The following is a 17,500-nucleotide window of genomic DNA, read 5'->3' as shown; positions in this document are numbered from 1 at the left end:
TTACACCTACCCCGGTTGGACCTTCATCTGAAAACTATAACAGCCTCCAGGAATATGTCTCATTTCATTTGCAAATGGCAATGGATTGGTCGGTTTGAATTAGAACACATATATATGCAGTTTCACTCTGTTTATCGTTTCTATTGATTCCAAATATCCTGCATTGTAAGTAACTACTTTTCCAGAGGTGGTTGCTTTTCGTTGTCTGTTCCAAGAATGTTGGCTTCAATATCTGATAGATCTATGTTTCTTTCTTTGATGGCTTTCTGTAAAAAAAGAAAAAAAGTTTTCCATAACTGCTGTTTTCCACATATAGGATTCCTCATTGCAAGAAACTGTATTACTAAGCTAAGTATTCAGAAGTTAGCTGAAGGATGGTGAAGATGCATAATATTATAATAATTTATTGTTCATGTCAGAGGCTTTCAATGGGGTGAAGCAGAGAAGTGACACAACACTAAACACTGCTGACAGTGGACTTTCTGAACAATGACAAGTGACTTGGGTACAGTGCAAAACGTCTACAGTGACATGAGAAACACGACATAAGAACATGTTCCTTGTTTCAATCTATTTTGAGGTTTGTGTCCAATATATTTTTAACAGAAAAATAAATGACAGGAAATTGATGTAACATTGTTAATTTTCTCATCGCTTGCGGTGACTACGTCATATTACTAGTCACTTTCTTCGTTGCAAATCCAATCGTTCCACAAAATATAAGTCGAACAAACATTCTGACTGCCTGATTGGGCAAGTCTTAGAGTTGTTTTACTTGCCCACAGGTATATTTCGCTTGCTCCAGGCAATCGGGCAAGCGTTAGTGTCGAACAATGGGTCTCCCATCTGGCCTTGTAGCTCAGTTGGTAGAGCAATGGTGATCTAATCCGAAGGTCGTGGGTTTCGATTCCCACCCGGGTCTGCGATTTTTCAAACGAACTAGGAGGTTGACAAAATAACCACGACACCACTGTGAACCACCAGTGTTAGGAGCTCCAGCATTTTTGGCGGACTACCTTGAGTCACCACTGACATGTATTTATATGTGCTTCACGTTATTTGTGATATACTGTGCAATCTAAAATTCTGATCAATAATTTATTATTGTCAATTTGGGAAACTAGTGAAAAAAAGAGTTTTGAAATGGCCAACACTGCTCAGAATTATTATAAAAAGGCAATGAAAATACACATTACATTCATGCACCTATCAATGTTAAGCAGAGGGAGAGGGGGTCAGGCAAACCACAGGAATGTAATCGTGAGGTCTGTCCCTAGGGTAGGGATTTTGATTGTACAAACGACATTTGACCACCTTCACTTGCCTCCAGGTTGGCATTTTGACCAACTATTTTGTTCCGTTATGGATTGCATCGACACGATAATCGAATATATACTTTTGCGCCTTGAAAACTGTTAGTCAGTCTTTTCTTATCTTGACAATTAAAAATATTCGATTAAAAGAAATGGGCACATCAATCCCACATCCGACATCGCACTTCTTACCAGCACACATGATCTGTAGCTCTTTAGGAGCTCACCACAGGGATCAGTTTTGTATTCTCCTTTGAGGAAGCTCTCTGAGTACCACACATTGAAACAAGCATCGTACTCTTTCTTTAAGTCATTACACTCGGGTCCAATACTGTTCATTCCTTAAAATGCCTTAGCCTTGATCCACTAAGATTGGCAACCATTTAGGTTCGAAACAAGTTTCGAGTAAATAAGCCCGCGATTCTGTAGCGGAGTCACATTATAACGTATGCCCGAACTCTTCACATTCAACAAATATGGCGGGCAGTTCAACCAGGGAAGTTATTACTCTCCAATTTGGTCATTATTCTAACTTTGTAGGGACTCATTGGGCGAACATTCAAGAGTCTAGCTTCTGTTACGATCCCAGTTCTTCCTCTAAGAAAGATATAAGTCATGATGTCTTATTTCGAGAGGGTTTGACATTACGGGGCGAACAGACATACACACCTCGGTTGTTGATCTTCGATTTGAAAGGGAGCTTGAGAAATTTGCCAAGATACGGTACTTTGTATAAAACAACAACCTACGGGAACGAATCTTTGTGGTCAGGGAACGTTTCTGTTCACGAATGTAAACCAGAGCCCAAAAATGAGTTTCTAATGGACTTAGAAGAAGAGCTGATGGAATTTCAGTGTGATACCAATTCTGTCAGTGATAGCGAAACTCTTGATCGCCCATCGATAAGTAGCTTTACGGAAGAAGATAAAAGACCATTGAGAGATAAGTTTTACAACCTGGATCAAGACATTTTGGTCTGGTCGGACTTTCTTGGAACCTCCTTGCACCCTAAGTCAATTCAATTAATCCGAGATTTTTGTCACGAAGAAGGCGGCAATCCCTTTGATGTGTTTGGTTATGGACAACATTTGGCAAAAGAGGAACATTTCTATGATGAGTTTGAAAATAATTTACATTTCTTTGTGGAGGAATGTGATAGTCTGCAAGGATTTCAGGTAAAGCAGCTGAAAAAAAGATGTACAGTTCAAGCTTTGTTGTGCAAGCTTTGGGGTGCAGGGATGGCGCGGGGTGCAGGGATGGCGCAGTGGTGAGAGCACTCGCCTCCCACCAATGTGGCCCGGGTTCGATTCCCGGACTCGACGTCATATGTATGCACTCCGGTATGCACTCCGGTTTCCCCTCTCCTCAAAAACCAACATTTGACTTGATTTACTTTCATTGCTCATTTCAGTTTACAGTGTCCCCAATTAGCGCTCCAGCGCTAGAACGACTAGACACTTAAATAAAGTTCCTTTCCTTTCCTTTTTTTTTTTTTGTAAGTTGAAACTTACTTTATAAGCTTACTTGAAACTTATCTAGATAATTTAAGAAATTGCGTAAATTGTCTAGATAAGTGCGAGGATTTCTCCTCTATTTTGTCTATAACCTGCACTTCAAATGTACATCCATTTCATTCATCAAGTCCTTTCACAGGAACACAAGAGCCTTACAAGTTGACCCACTCCTAACTGTGTAGCTTCATAGCTCAGTTGGTAGAGCATTGCACTGGTGTCGCAAAGGTCGCGGGTTTGAATCCCGTTGAAGCCACCTGAATTTCTCAGGGGTCAGCATGAGATAAATTTCTTAGATAAGTGGAACAATCACTTCTCTATTTTGTATATAACCTGGACCTTGGAGGGAAGGAAAATATTTCCTCCAAACAACCGTAAGCAGATTTGTTTTACAGGTCTCATGTAAATAGATAAAGGGAATGGACAGTCTTGTGTGAAGAGTGATCTGACCTTCGTCTAGTGTGAGATCGCACTGTGGATTATGTAATTACTCTAACATTGTTTGGGAGAACATTATACTGAGAGTGGTGAAAGTCATGGACAGAAACTTGAGTAGAATCATCTTTTGGGTTTAGTGACAACCTTTGTTGTGGAAGGCATACTGTCGGTTAGTTTCGCCAATTTTTGTCTCTCCCAGGACTAAATTTTACCCATTCCATTTTATTTTACCCGTCCAATAATAAGTATTCATGCTTAATGTTATTTTTTATGGAATGGTTGACAGTTTTACATCCAATATTATTATATGAGGTTGTGCAGAGATCATCTTTAGTAAAGTAACATAGTCATTGGTGACTTGATTTTCAGTTCTTAGAAGCCTTCACACATTTCTCTGGAATCTGTCATAAATTCATTGTATCTAGGAGAGTGGCCTTAGGTGATTGAAAGGCAATCAAGCAAATTTGAGGCTCATTGATCAATGATGTCATCTTCAGCTCCGCTGTATGTTGTTTTCATTTAGATTTTCACTGATGTCTCCGATGGTTTTGGAGGATTAAGTAGCCAGATACTTGAAGAACTGAAGGATGAGTATTCAGCAAAAACATTTATTTCTTTTGGACTTTCACCAGCTCAGTGTTTGAATGGGACAAACAAAAAGGCTGCCCTAAGAATTCTGAATTCAGCATTGAGCTATGGCCGTTTATCAGAATTCAGCGACTTATTTGTACCGCTGTCACTTGCTAGTGAGACATGGCCACACCCAGGACCTGCAAGGGAGTTTCCACTGCTAATTTACCAGGTACCATAATTTAGAATTATGTAACTGTGTAACACACTGAAATATATGGATAAAAATTTGTCTCATGTTTACATGCAAAAAGGAAACTTGGCCCATTGTTCATCTGAACAAAAATGCCTTCAAATATCAGGAAAAGTATAGAAGCCATTATGGAGTAAAATCACTGGATCGCAATATTTTGGCTGAATGTTTTAGTCTTTGTAAGTCTTACTGATAGTGTTTGATCACAGATGTTACATGGCTGAAGAACAGTCATGTGATGAGTGTGTTGCACCCACTTGTTATCAGACTGATAAAGAATGAGCCCTTTATCAGAAATAGCATGGTGAAGTGGGGTGTTATGGTCTTTCCAATTCTCTCCAGCAACAAATAGGTGGCCAAGTGGTAATGTTTTTAAAAAGCCTTAGAGTGTGTGACGCCACCTTGGCTGAAAGTTAAGTGCTTTCCTGCGTGCTGGAACATAGTTACAAGTAAATTTAGACGAGGATATAGATGTTTCTGGATTGATGTTAAATACATTGTAAGTCACAAGCTTTTCTAATTATGTATCCAAAACGTGGAATGATATTTATTTGCTTTAACCATAAAGAATATGTTCAGGACCCCAAAGATATTTTGTCCTAATCAAGGACACCCAATGAGCAAATTAAGCCAAAAGCCTTTGAGAGACATTTCTTGGCTCCTTGTAATGTATAAAGACTGACTACCATGCGTATTGAGGGCAGATTACTTCCACTGACATTTGATCCAAGGTTTCACGAGTAGGGATGTTGTCCTTCTTGGAAATTAAAAAAAAACGGCTGCTTTAGGAACCACCAACTTTACAAAAGTGAGTGACCAACAGAATAAACTTCTATACAAATAAGAACTTTATTAAGAGGGTTTCATAGATAAGACCTCTAAATAAATAAGTAAATAAATAAATAAATATTAACGGGGTTTCGCATGCTATCCTGGGAACGCGGACGTATTTCCGGCGGTTGTTTAACAAAATTTTTAAGGGATTGGGAACTAGAAAAAGTTTTCAACATGGCAGGCAAATGAAATCCAACCAGTTTGGCAAACTTTTATGGAAGCTTCACTGTCCAAATCCCCAACTAGTTTAGACAGGAAGAAAAGCTGAGAAATTCCATTTAGTTGGTAGTTCTTCATTGAACCATTAGTCAAACATTTCAAGTTACATGTATTTGGTTGAGCTGACGAAAATCCATCATCTGAATCGAGCCTCGACCATATTTCAGTGAGGAATAAATCTTTTAGCTTTTTCACTTTTTATGATGGCTTGGGACACTAATTTCAACAAGAAATTGGTGCCGGTATTTATCAAAATGCTAGTAATTATATTATTCTGCGAAAAATGTCAGGCCGCAAGGCCCTTACTAATCAGCAGTTTAACTAAAATGAGGAATTTAAGAAATTGATCCCAATAAGTTGTTTTGGTGAGTCAGCAATTCCAGGCCATAAATAATAACAGTTATTATTATTTTTGGTATCTTGAAAAGAAACTTTTTATTTAGTTCTTTTTTTGGTCATCTGGCCCCAGTTGTTTGAAGGGTGGATAGCACTATCCACTGGATATAACTCAATTGGTTTTGTTAGTGTTTATCCGTTGGGTCGTGATTTATCTGGTGGGTAGCGTTATTTACCTTTTGAAGAACCGAGGCCTGATGTCTTGAATAAGTTTGACTTATTTTTAGAGCGGTTTTCAAATGAGTGTCGTAAAACCAAAACCAAAGTAATTACTTTGGCCAATCAAAAAGGACGGAGACAATCCAGTAAACCAATCGAAACTCGAAGTAATTACACGTAGCCGACACAAAGCGCGGGAAAATGTGCACGCACGAGCCACGATTGCTTTTGGTTTCACTTCTGATTGGTTGAAAAACTGGCGCGAGAACTTTGAATCAATCACTGAGTGAAGTAATCATAAACCAAAGTAATTCGCTAATTACTTTCGACACTCAATTGAAAACCGCTCTAAAGTGTCCTGTGTACTTGTTTGCAGCCTTCACTTCCATACCACACCAGCTCTGTAATTGGAGTATGCGTTGATACAGTGACCATGCCTTATCGACTTCTCACACCACAGGCCTCTACTATGAACAGTTTTGTGGAAAGTGTGGCATTTGGAGAGAGAACAGTTGCCAGTCTATCGTCTACCTTTCCTTTACCTGTGGAAGAGACCAGTTCTCTATCGTCTCTTTTTCATTCGAGACTTAATAAAAATGGCAAAGAGCTTTTACAATCATTAACACCAGGCATGTCAAGTAATTGTTCTGTTATTTCACAGTCTGCCGTCGTCAGAGGAATTCCAACATCCCTTGTATGTACTTCTTCAAGAAACATTCGTGCTCAGACTTCTTTGCAGAATGACAGTTCCTTTGAAGCCTGTTCGTCTGCCAGCGAAATTGTTCATGCGTTCTTGAGAAATCTAAATCCTAACGCTTCCTCGTCATGTTGGAATGTGAATCAGGCCTGTATTGTCAAACCACCATTCCCAAATATTTTTGCTCCCAAGGTAACAGCTGATGGTTTTGTGATGGAGGGATATACAAGACCTAAGAGTTGTGGAGTAAATCTCACCAGCGTCCTGAGTTGTTTAGAGACCAATTCTGGTATTTCTGATATGTTATTGTCATTGGTTCACTGGGCCAAAAAGGTAGACATTAGGAAACACCATGTGTTTCTTGAATCTGGAACGGAAGTCGAAAGCTTCAATGGAATTCTTGAGGAACTCTCAAGTTTATCCCAGCGATACAAAAATCCATGAGGTGTGACATAAAAGCTTTTCCAATCTTCACGCAGCTTCACTCTGTCAAAAGGAGTGGAAACCAGTCAATTCCTGTAAATTCAGTTCTTCTCAAGCAATTCAGTAATCACATATCTTAGAGTTTGAAAATTATCACAAACCAGTTTGTGCCAAGGAATGCAAGCGACTGCAACGATGGCTCTCTATAGCACCGGTCGAATGCTCTACCCATGGAGCTCTAGGGAGGCCTGGGTAGCTACAATCTCGGACATAACCTGTTGAGACAAAGAGATATTTTTGGTACTCCAAAACCTTATCCAAATGTTTTCCGCTTAAAAGCCACCCTTTCTCCTCCTCACAAACTCAATGTTGATTTATCTTGGTTGGAAATATACTGCATAACAGATGCATAACAATACAATGTACTCAGCAACATTGACTGAGGGGGAAGGAAAGTGTAAATTCTGCCCTGAGTGGGAGTGTGAGAAGATGAAGGTGAATTTTTGTCGCTGTCTCAACAGTTTGGTCCAAGATCGCTGGTAGGTCGCTTATTTAGGTTCTGCAACGATGGACAGCGATCACAGGGGGTCCTTAAGCTTCATATAAAAATAGATAGTAGACTGACTGACGCTACTCACGAGCATTGCAAAAGAAAACGTTCATTGCGAATATAATTTTTTACGAGCCTGACCCAAAAGCAAAGAGAGAGATTAATAAATTGGTCTGTGGACCCTCTGCATTGCTTTCCTGTACTGAAGTCTTGAAACGAAAGGCAAGCGATCAGTGCGTGTTGACTGAATTCAACAATTTACAGAGATAGAGCGACTTTCGTATGACTTTGAAAAAGTGTTTGCAATTTGTTTCACGGACCAATGTTTGGCAAGATTAAAAGAAAGCTTCTCCTTATTCCCGTCAATACAAGGAAACTCCTAATATGGGCAATAAACACTTCGATTGCCCAATCACATTACTGCATTTTAAATGACGTGAAAGGGAAACTTTCCAGAAAGTTCCATGGAGAGATGACATTGTTTGCAACTGCGTTTACGGCAAACCTTTGGCTGAAATTATTCGTGTTACCAAAAATCAAGGAAACTTGTGTGTTCAAAGAGATAGAGACAAGTTGGGATAAGAGAATTTTCATGCTGCACGTGCAGCACGAATTTTGGTGCATTTCTTTGCGGCACTCGACAAAACGACAACGTGAAATTATCAAATTTTAGGTTTTGACAACAACGAGAGCATATAACAATGAACCATTCATTTTCTGTTTTTACTTTAAAACCGTTGGTACCCATCCAGTAATAATTGCGAAATACTTGCGGTTAACGCTAAAGCCCCGTGCGAACGGAAGCAACAACTCCCAGCATTGTTGCGAATTGTTGGTTCTGCAGATTTTTGTTGGTGTTTACAGTTGTGTGCACTGAAACGGACGCAATAACTCCCAACAAAGTAAGGACGTGCAGTGTAATGTGGGAAGGATGCGACCCATAAGACTTTATAAACTTACAAAATTCGGCTCCCATTAACATGTTAATGCGGGTCAACACTCATTGCCATCCCTCAAACTGACATTTCCCTTTTCATTCAACTTATTCTTACACGACGTACACTCTACTTCAGACTTCAAATCTACTTCAAAAAAAAAAAAACTAACATTTCAATTTGCAGAGTACAGTCAGATTAGGCGAGCTAAGGAGTTGAACCCGGATCGATGGGTTCTCCTTGTATATTCCAATATCCACTAGACTAACGAGACAAGCTCCTGGAAGATTGAATTTTTTATAGTATTGACATAGTAGTATCCAGCAAAGCAAGTAAAGGCTAACCGTCTTCCAAGTGGTTTTTAGATCAGCGCGGCTCTGCTCAGAAACGCTATTTCTTGTTGAACTAAAGCTCTAATTCTGCCTGTTTTCATTCTTTTTACAGCGATAAGCTTCTCATATCAAGATGGGATATTGCGTCGTGTAATTGTAAGTTTGACGGATGGCCATTAGTGTTGACCGTTAATAGACCGATTGCATAAATGGCCGCCAAAAACGTATTCTTTTGTTTATGTGCTAATTAGACTCACTAGCCTCGTTTGCATGGACAAAATACAATAGAAAGGTCGTTGGAGAGCGAGGCTAGTGAGTCTAATTAGCACATAAACACAAGAATACATTTTTGGCCGCCATTTATGCAATCGGTCTATGGGTTGCTATCTCCGTGGAGACCATATGGAATGCGCGTGCGTGGCCCCAACAATGTTGGAAGAGCTGTGCAAAGGGATCCAACATTGTTGCGCAACGCTTAGGTTGGAGTTGTTGGCTCAAAACTTTGACCGGTTTCAACTTCGCGCAATAACTCCCAAGAACAGCAAACAACACGAAACAGGGTGTGAAAGCGCACGCAACATGTAACCCCCCAACAAAACAAGACGCCTATAAGGGTGTATCCGTGGGATGCATAAACAGTTAACATAAATTGTCCAGTTACAGCTTACAACAACTACGGGTAAAAGTCGGAAAATGACGAGAGTTTACCAGAAAGATGAATCTGTAATTTGACTAGCAGCTGTTTGTTGTAAAAACAGAACTAGAGGTTATTTCTTATAATTAATGCTACTAAATTTGCTAATGAAAACAATCAGCTCAGCAATACCATCAGAATTTCCGTTTACTAAAGCTTTTTGAGAAATGCCAGGATAAAAAGATCCGTGATACAAGTGCACACGGTGATTTTTTCCTACCAAAGGTTGTCAAGCTATACCAAACTTCAAAGGTGCCGTCGTCCGGCTTCGGAGCGAGACAAATTTTTGTCAGGCGTGCATTGAGGGTGAATGATGTTTGGTTAAGACAAAAAGCGGAAACACCAGTTTCCCACAACCTTGATCTGGAAGCAAAACGTTTGCCATGGCAACTGTACAATGGGTGTCATTTTATGTGCTAAATGTGATAAACATTATTAGTGCCAAGTTTGAAGAAAACTGCGGTAATATTTTCAAGGATATTTTAGATTTTGTGATTTGTGTTACCCTTGGAACCACTGATGACGTCATCAGTCTTAACACAAAAACCTTAATATCTCTCCAATGATATGAGATATTTTAAAAATGAGAACACCATGTTTCCTTTCTTCAAAAGATCTTTCAAATAAGCCTTAGTTATTTTTTGTTTCATAGGCACTCAAACTCGTTGTACAGTAATTGATAGAGTGAACTTAGCTTTCTGCTGACGTCGGCAAGGCGACTCGTGACATCAACACATGCAGAACATTCGGTGAAATGCATGGCTGGCACATTTTTTTTATCGAGTGTAACCATGGTAACAGATACTTTAAGGTGAGTTGTGTTCATCGCGCTCCCGCTAATTTGCTAGCCAATAGGCCATGTCAGGAGCTCCTGGCCATGTTCGATATATCAGTATTCTATAAACATGGCTCCGAGGCTTTCCGGATAAACTTCCATATTTGGTGTTGTTTTCTTTGTATCCAAGTCTCTTTTGGGAATTGAGAGACGAAAGAAACTGAAACATTTTACAATTTTAACCGGCAAGCCTCGAAGCCATGTTAGAATATTTGATCTATCGAACCTCGTTCCCAGGGTCTCTCCTCATAGACAAAGAGACCCTGGGAACCAAGGTTGCCTGAATAGATCAGAATAGTAGCGCATTTATCCGGCGAAAGATGGAGAGAAATGTGCTCAAAAGACCGAAATATCCTTGCGCTCTTTAGAACTCGAACCCGAGTAGACAGGGTAGTGATGGCGATTACACAACGCCACATCAAAAAGCACTTGGCATTGTATGTATGTAGGAGTCTGAAATGTAACAAGGACATGCACATGGTGGAATGATACAGAAAACGGTAGGTAGCCTGTAAAGATTCGATAACTATATTCTAATGGATTTCTTTTGCATGTTACTCTAGAATTTTGACTTTAAATTGACATAAAACTATTATGACATGGTTGAGCTCTCAATGATTTAGAATAAACATTGACTCAAAATCGCTTTGTCATTCAAATACGAACGAATTCTTTGTTTCAGAGAACTGTGGTTGTGATTGTGGATGTGCATTCAAGTGCCAACTTTCTACTGAAAAAATTTTAATAGTCCAGGAATATAAAATTACAGCACAAGAGACTAAAACATCCCCCCAAAACAACTCGTTACCATCACCACGTAACCACCATATTATTAAAACAATCTTTCAGTCACGTACAACTTTGCGTGACAAAGCATATCAATCGCGTGACTGCAGACATTCTGTTTCACATGGACCCTATTCATAAATGGCTGCCAATTGAAAAGTCTTTTGCAAGTATTAAAATTAGCCCAACTAACCTCATTTTTGAGTTGATAATTCAAAAGATTTTTTGCTCTCAAACAAGGTTAGTTCGGCTCATTTAAATGCATACAAAAGAATTTTTAATTGGCAGCCATTTATGAATAGAGTCTACATATATGAATAAGTGGGTATTTAGCCTGCTTGCAGGCGGTAGATGCCATTGTTGCGGACGTTGTTGCCGCGAATCACATATCAGATGCCATATTGGAAGAGCGGGGGATAGGTTTGGGCCGGGTGATGGCCGTCCGATGTGGCGGCTGAAATAAAAATTACCTCCTGCAAGCAGGCTAGTGGGTATTGAGTATCTTCCTCTGGAAACTGCAGTCTAAAGCCCTTCCCTTAATGGCACAGTTTAATTATTTCACAGTGCAGAACTCAGCAAAGATCAAGCCTGAACTGATATAGGTACATATCCTACATTGAAAACAATTTCAACAGACATGTCAGAATTGTCTAGACAGTCGACCAAAAGAAGCATTATAGAAGGCAAAGGACAGGCCTAAAAGAACCTCAGAGCATTAATACATGTAGCCTACATAATGCCAGGATCCTGCTAAGTGCTAAAGTGCTACTATGACCAAAAAATAATTCTTCTTTTTCTTTGGATTTCAAAACTATCTTAACTAAACACTAAGTGACCCAAGTTTTAAGTTCGGATTTTAAAAAGACACCTGTTTATTTTAACTGGAATTTTGTTATTTATTGGTCTGCCATTACTAACTTTAAAATCTTGAGAGAGCTCGGTCGAAGAGAAAATTATGTCAAAGACTCTCTGGCTTAAGAATGCAATGCATGTGTACATAGAGTTTCAGGCTTTCAGATTTTTAAACTTGTGTTTTACATATATAATGAGTTGCATTTACATGATGAAATTTTAACCTAGTGAGTAAATGACATCACTTTTTTGTAGATTCAACCCTCCGAGGTCCAATCGTTCAGTTTTGAACGTGAGTAATGGCGGACCGTGAAATCCAAACCTCACATTCAAAATAAACAGCCTTTGGATCAAAATCAAAGCTCAAAATTTTGCCAGTTGGGTGTTAATTAAGCAAACACGCTTTTAAAATCTGAACAAAAAAAGAAAATGATATTTGATCATAGTAGCACTTTAATATTTTCACCTTACACTGGTGCCGGGATGTTTGTAATATGTAATAAGGAAATCAACCTAGTAGTCAGTCCTGTGATGTTGCTCAAATTAAAACTTCTTGCAATAACTTGTTTTGGCTACCTAATAACGCTTGGTTGCCACTTCAGTAAAACTCAAATAGCTTGCAGTGCCTTTTGGGACAAATGAGAGCAAAAGTGTATCATTTGAGAATACATTTACCGGTAATTCAGAGATTATCAATTTCCATTTGATGATACATCCATGATACTCAAAGAAGTCTGGTAACGATTTTCCTGATGGGTCCTGAAATCCATTTTGTTCAGTAATTAGAGACATGCAAAAAATTTCAGCATGCTGATTGGCTGAGAGGACGTAAACTGATCTCAAACACTGCCGAAAGTTAGAAGCTGAAATTAAATTGCATGTGAGTTTATATTAACAAATAATCAAATTATTTTCTCGTGCAATTTGGAATAAATAAGCACTTTCAAAGACTACAAATTGCACTCGCCCTGCTGGCTTGTGCAATTGTTTTTAGTCTTTGAAAAAATTTCTTTTGCTTATTTATTCCAAATTGCACTCGAAATCATGTGATTGCCTTTGCAAAACGTGAGTACGACGAATGTCGCAAACAAAATGCTTGGACTCCATGCGGTATCTCGTCTGCGGATTTATCATTGGAAAAGTCCGTTTCATTTGGTCAGGTTTTTTTGCGTTTTTCCTTACATATGCTGAGCAGTTACGTTCCCAACCTCGTTAGTAGGGAGCTTTAGCAACGACGACGGGAACGGCAACGAGAACGTCATGTAAAAACATAAATTCACGTTATTGCGATCACTTCGCGACTATTCTAAACCTTTTAATATGACAAAGGTGTTTCAGTCCCTCAGGAATGAAACCGTTACGAGCGGCGCTTAATTTAGGGGAGAAAAATGAAAATTTATCTCCAGGTGCTGACGTTCTCCATAACACCTCAAACTTGGTAATTTCACGTTGTTGCTTTGCTGACGACGGCAAAGAAATGGACAAAAATGAAAAACGCACGTGCAGAGCGTGCAAAGCTATTGTTTTTGCCCACTAAATATGCAAATTTGTGACGTTGTCCTTGCCGTCTCCGTTGTCGTTGCTAAAGCTCCCTAGTAATAGGGATGGGAAAAGCCGTGGGAACGAGATGGTTTCTATTCCGTCGAAGTCGTTTGGACGAATTACACTGACGCGTTTGCTTTTCTCACTGTTAACTTCCATTTTAAATTTTAAGTTATGAAAAAAGAGAATTCGCAGATTTTAAAGCGTCTTTAGCACTTGGTTGCAATTTTCAACGTATTCGTGACCAGATCCGCTACCGGAAGCCGCCGTAAACGTCGTAACACTTAAATTAATTCACGGGACCAAGATGATTTGTGGGTTCTGTTTCTAATAATGAGTATCATTAAATTCGCCTCTATTTTCGATTTTACAGGTTTTCAGAACCCAATATGGACACTGTGGTCCCTGAAGTAATCGATGTTTCGCTGAATTATGGAAAATCACTGTTGAACAACAACGAACGCCACAAGGCATATTCCGTATTCACAGAATGCCTCAACATCTCTCAAAACACCGGCCACTTAACTTCCATCGCAGCATCGCTTGGATGCATGGGTTTGTTTTACATGGCGTCTAATGATATCACACAAGGTGTGGCCTGTTATGAGCGTGTTGTAGAACTTTTGAATAACGTCGACAAAAATGAAGCTGAAAGAAAGGAACGAAATTCCAAAATGAAGCAAAAACGTCGGCAAATAAAAGCTGATGCTTTTTCGTCGATTGGTTCCGCTATGCTTAAGTTGAGGAATTTCACGAAGTCGATGCAATGTTTTCAAAACTATTTGCAGATCTGCGAAGAGCTGGCGGACACGCGTGGGAAAACAATGGCTCTCGGCAACATGGGCGCTCTGCAAAGAAATCTCGGCCATATCAAACAAGCCATGGAGTACTTTGAGAAGGAACTTCAGATTGCTGAAGCAACAGGAGACAAGAGTCTAGAATTCCATGCGCACACAAACCTGGGGCTTTGTAACAGGGATGTGGGGGAATACCAGAAGGCTCTCTGTTGCTATGAAAAGTCGCTTGCTGTCGCTATAGTAACGGGCTGTAAAGAAGACAAAGGAGGCGCCTACTCTAATTTGAGTAACGTATACCGTTACCTTGGAGATCCAGTGAAAGCTTTAAGCTATTCTAAGAAACACCTTGAATTGGCGACACAGTTAGGAGACCTTAGAGGTCAGTTCATCGCTAGTGGGGGCCTGGGCAACGCTTACTGTGCACTGGGAGACTTCAAAAGTGGCTCAACGTTCTTCCATGAAAATGCAAATCTTGCCAGAAAAATGGGAGACAAGGCGTTGATTGCTCGTGCAGAGCATAGTTTGGGACTTGCTCTGTCGTACAACAAAGAATACAAGGAGTCACTCGCACACCACGACGCGGCACACAGGCTATTCAAGGAAGCTCGCATGAGACTCCCCGCTTATCACGCCATGTTAGCCAAAGCGAAGTGTCTACGTATGTTACAGGACTACAAAGGGGCCATGGCAATCTACCAAACGAGTATTACCGAATATGAAGAAATACGAGCGCATCTGGGCAAGCAAGAAAACCTAAAAATTTCAATCGGCGATCTGCACATCATAGTGTACAAAGCTCTTTCCTATACCATGTTTCATGCTGGGCAAGTCCAGGATGCCATGCTGGCAGAAGATCGCGGGCGAGCCATGGCCCTCAAGGATCTTCTTTATCACAAGTTTGATGTGAAAACAGTGTACAAAAGAAGTACAGCGCCCTCAAAAGATGTAAACAGCGTTTCCAAATTTCTGGATGAACTGCGGGGGGACCCTGATCTCACTACTGTGATGTACTCTTTCTTCAACGGGCAAATGTTCATATGGGTTATTTCACACTCGCGTGTAGACTGTGTACTACCGTGGCCCGAGAGGGAAGGTCAAAAGTACAGGGCCTTGATGGAGCTTGTGGAAACATCACTGGATGAGATCAGACAAGGAGTCAGAGAGCATGGAATGGTCGAAGACAGATTGCTCTTAGCCTCTGAGACAGACAACTGCGAAGACATCTTTGCCATCCAAGAATCGCTGTCCTTACCGTGGAATCTTTCAGAGAAAGGCACAACTGATCCCAAGACTTGTAGTGTCCAGTCCACCAGAGAAGAGATGTCTCGCAAAACGGTGTCGAAAGCCTCGTCGAAACCAGTGGATGTTTCCCACCCAGGTTCTAGTCTTCGCCAGCTGTACGACATTTTAATCAAACCAGTCGGGCACCTCATCCAAGGAAACAAGTTGTTAATCATCCCTGAAGCGATGCTTTATCGCCTTCCTTTCTCCGCCTTATTGGATGGTGAAGGAACATTTCTCTCGAAGAAGTTCTGCATTCAGGTTTGCACATCCCTCGAGACGTTAACTCTTATCTCTAAGCGTACCAAAAGAGAATTTGAGGGTGGGGCGCTCGTGATTGGGAACCCACTAGTTGGGCGTGTCCGGCGAATGGGAAAAGAGGCCAAGCCCAGTGAGCTACCAGGAGCACAAAGGGAAGCAGAGAAAGTGGCCTCATTTCTATACACTACGGCTCTTACACAGCAAATGGCCACCAAGTCACGTGTTATCAACTACCTTGTCAAAGCTAGTATAGTTCACATTGCTGCCCATGGGGACCCGGTGAAAGGAGAGATCGTTCTTGCACCTGATGCAGGCCCCAATCGAGGAAACCAGCTACCTACAGAAGAAGACTACTTATTGACATGCGCAGATATTGCCTCGCTGAGCCTGCGAGCACGTCTGGTTGTGCTGAGTTGCTGTCAAACCGCGCAAGGCGATATCCGGGCCGAAGGGGTTGTTGGTATAGCCCGCTCATTCCTGGGGGCTGGTGCGAGTGCGGTGGTTGTGACGTTGTGGGCTATTGATGATGACGCAACTTTATCTTTTATGGAATTGTTCTATAAACACGTGACTACAAACAAGTCGGTGTGTCAGGCTCTACAGTACAGTATGATTACCCTGCAGGGAAAAGAACACTTGAAAAGGATCTCGAACTGGGCGCCATTTTATGTTATTGGCGAAGATGTGAAGTTCACACTTACGGAAATCCAGCAGATGAAAGAGAAGGCATTTAATTTTTCAGCATAGAAACCTCTAAAACGGACTCGTGGAGTGGATCTTTGCCGCCTTGCTGAGCTATAAATGAAAATACTTGAAGACAAACATTTCTCAGAAGGAGATAACGGTTTTCTTGGGCAAGAGATGTATGAGTAAAAATATCTCTTGCAGTGAACAATAAACATTGTACTGACCGTTGTGTAATGTTACATATCAACAGTATAGGTGTAAGTAAGTAAGTAAGTAAGTAAACTTTATTTAAACACGGAAAATCATCAGTGAAGCTAAAAAAAGTAAAAACGCTTTACAACTGTTTTACATGATTGCCGTGTGGAAATCCGAGAGGTCAGATACTTGCTCGATTGTGCGTTTGAACTGCCCAATAGAGTCCGCATTTCTTAAGTATTGAGGAAAATTGTTTCACAAACAGGCCCCGCTATAAAAGAAACTTCGTTTCAAATAATTATTATTTGGCTTGGGTAGTGTCACCCCAGCGTGCCTTTCTAATTCTCTTTTTTTTTGTGTGCGACCTTAGTTCAGTTACTTTTAGAGTAAAAGCTGCAAACGGGTTGTTGTAACTTCGTTAAAAAAGGTGTTGGTTATACCAGAGTTCGATTGTAAACAGCCAACAAAAATACAAGAACTTGCTGTTCAGACCTGGCCACCTTGGCTTTTGTATAGTTTTCGCCGTGAGGTGTGATTTAATGAATATTTAGCCACAACGAGAGATATATGTTGGTTACGGATTGGATAATATTTCTAGCAGACTTCTAAACCTTTGTAGTCCATACATCTCAAATTCTACGTGTGATATTATAAATCAAGTGTTGGAGACTGGAATATTTCCTGATGATTGGAAAAAGGCAAAAGTACATCCTATTTTTAAGTCCGATGAAAGAAATATTCCAAGCAACTATAGACCGATTTCTATTCTACCTGCCATATCAAAAATTATAGAGAAGGTCATGCATACTCAGCTGTTAGAGTATTTCCAAGCAGGAAATCTTTTGACAGACTCTCAATCTGGATTTAGACCAAATCATTCAACCTGTACAGATTTGATAAGTGCAGTAAACCTTTGGCTTACCAATATGGATGCTGGTAA

General features: G+C 40.3%; 3 protein-coding genes and 1 non-coding gene across 4 annotated transcripts in view; 3 read left to right on the top strand and 1 right to left on the bottom strand.

Moving 5' to 3' along the window:
• Window positions 1–1,732, bottom strand: part of LOC138052602 (TP53-regulated inhibitor of apoptosis 1-like) — a 1,991-nt gene extending 259 nt beyond the window's left edge. The window contains exons 1-2 of the mRNA XM_068899137.1: window positions 1,506–1,732; window positions 1–266 (exon numbers count right to left, since the gene is read on the bottom strand). The exon at window positions 1–266 is cut by the window's left edge and continues 259 nt beyond it. Coding sequence (XP_068755238.1) covers window positions 174–266; window positions 1,506–1,652 — 240 coding nt within the window. The 5' untranslated portion in view covers window positions 1,653–1,732 and the 3' untranslated portion in view covers window positions 1–173. The remainder of the gene's footprint in view (window positions 267–1,505) is intronic.
• Window positions 1,723–10,201, top strand: LOC138052600 (protein misato homolog 1-like). The gene is made up of 3 exons (XM_068899135.1): window positions 1,723–2,488; window positions 3,786–4,064; window positions 6,070–10,201. The coding sequence occupies exons 1-3, from the start codon at window positions 1,790–1,792 to the stop codon at window positions 6,832–6,834; spliced, it is 1,743 nt and encodes a 580-aa protein (XP_068755236.1). The 5' UTR covers window positions 1,723–1,789; the 3' UTR covers window positions 6,835–10,201.
• Trnat-ggu (transfer RNA threonine (anticodon GGU)) lies at window positions 3,008–3,080 on the top strand. Its single transcript has one exon. It is a non-coding gene; the product is annotated as a tRNA-Thr (tRNA).
• A 136-nt stretch (window positions 10,202–10,337) lies between the features above and the next one.
• LOC138052599 (tetratricopeptide repeat protein 28-like) overlaps window positions 10,338–17,500 on the top strand; it is a 7,920-nt gene continuing 757 nt past the window's right edge. The window contains exons 1-2 of the mRNA XM_068899134.1: window positions 10,338–10,659; window positions 13,713–17,500. The exon at window positions 13,713–17,500 is cut by the window's right edge and continues 757 nt beyond it. Of these exons, the coding sequence (XP_068755235.1) occupies window positions 13,729–16,425 (2,697 nt within the window). The 5' untranslated portion in view covers window positions 10,338–10,659; window positions 13,713–13,728 and the 3' untranslated portion in view covers window positions 16,426–17,500. The remainder of the gene's footprint in view (window positions 10,660–13,712) is intronic.

The sequence above is a fragment of the Montipora capricornis genome, chromosome 6 (assembly GCF_036669925.1).
Source record: "Montipora capricornis isolate CH-2021 chromosome 6, ASM3666992v2, whole genome shotgun sequence".
Lineage (NCBI taxonomy): Eukaryota > Metazoa > Cnidaria > Anthozoa > Scleractinia > Acroporidae > Montipora > Montipora capricornis.
Note: the sequence above shows the minus strand (reverse complement) of the source record. Positions and strands in the feature narration are given on the sequence as shown.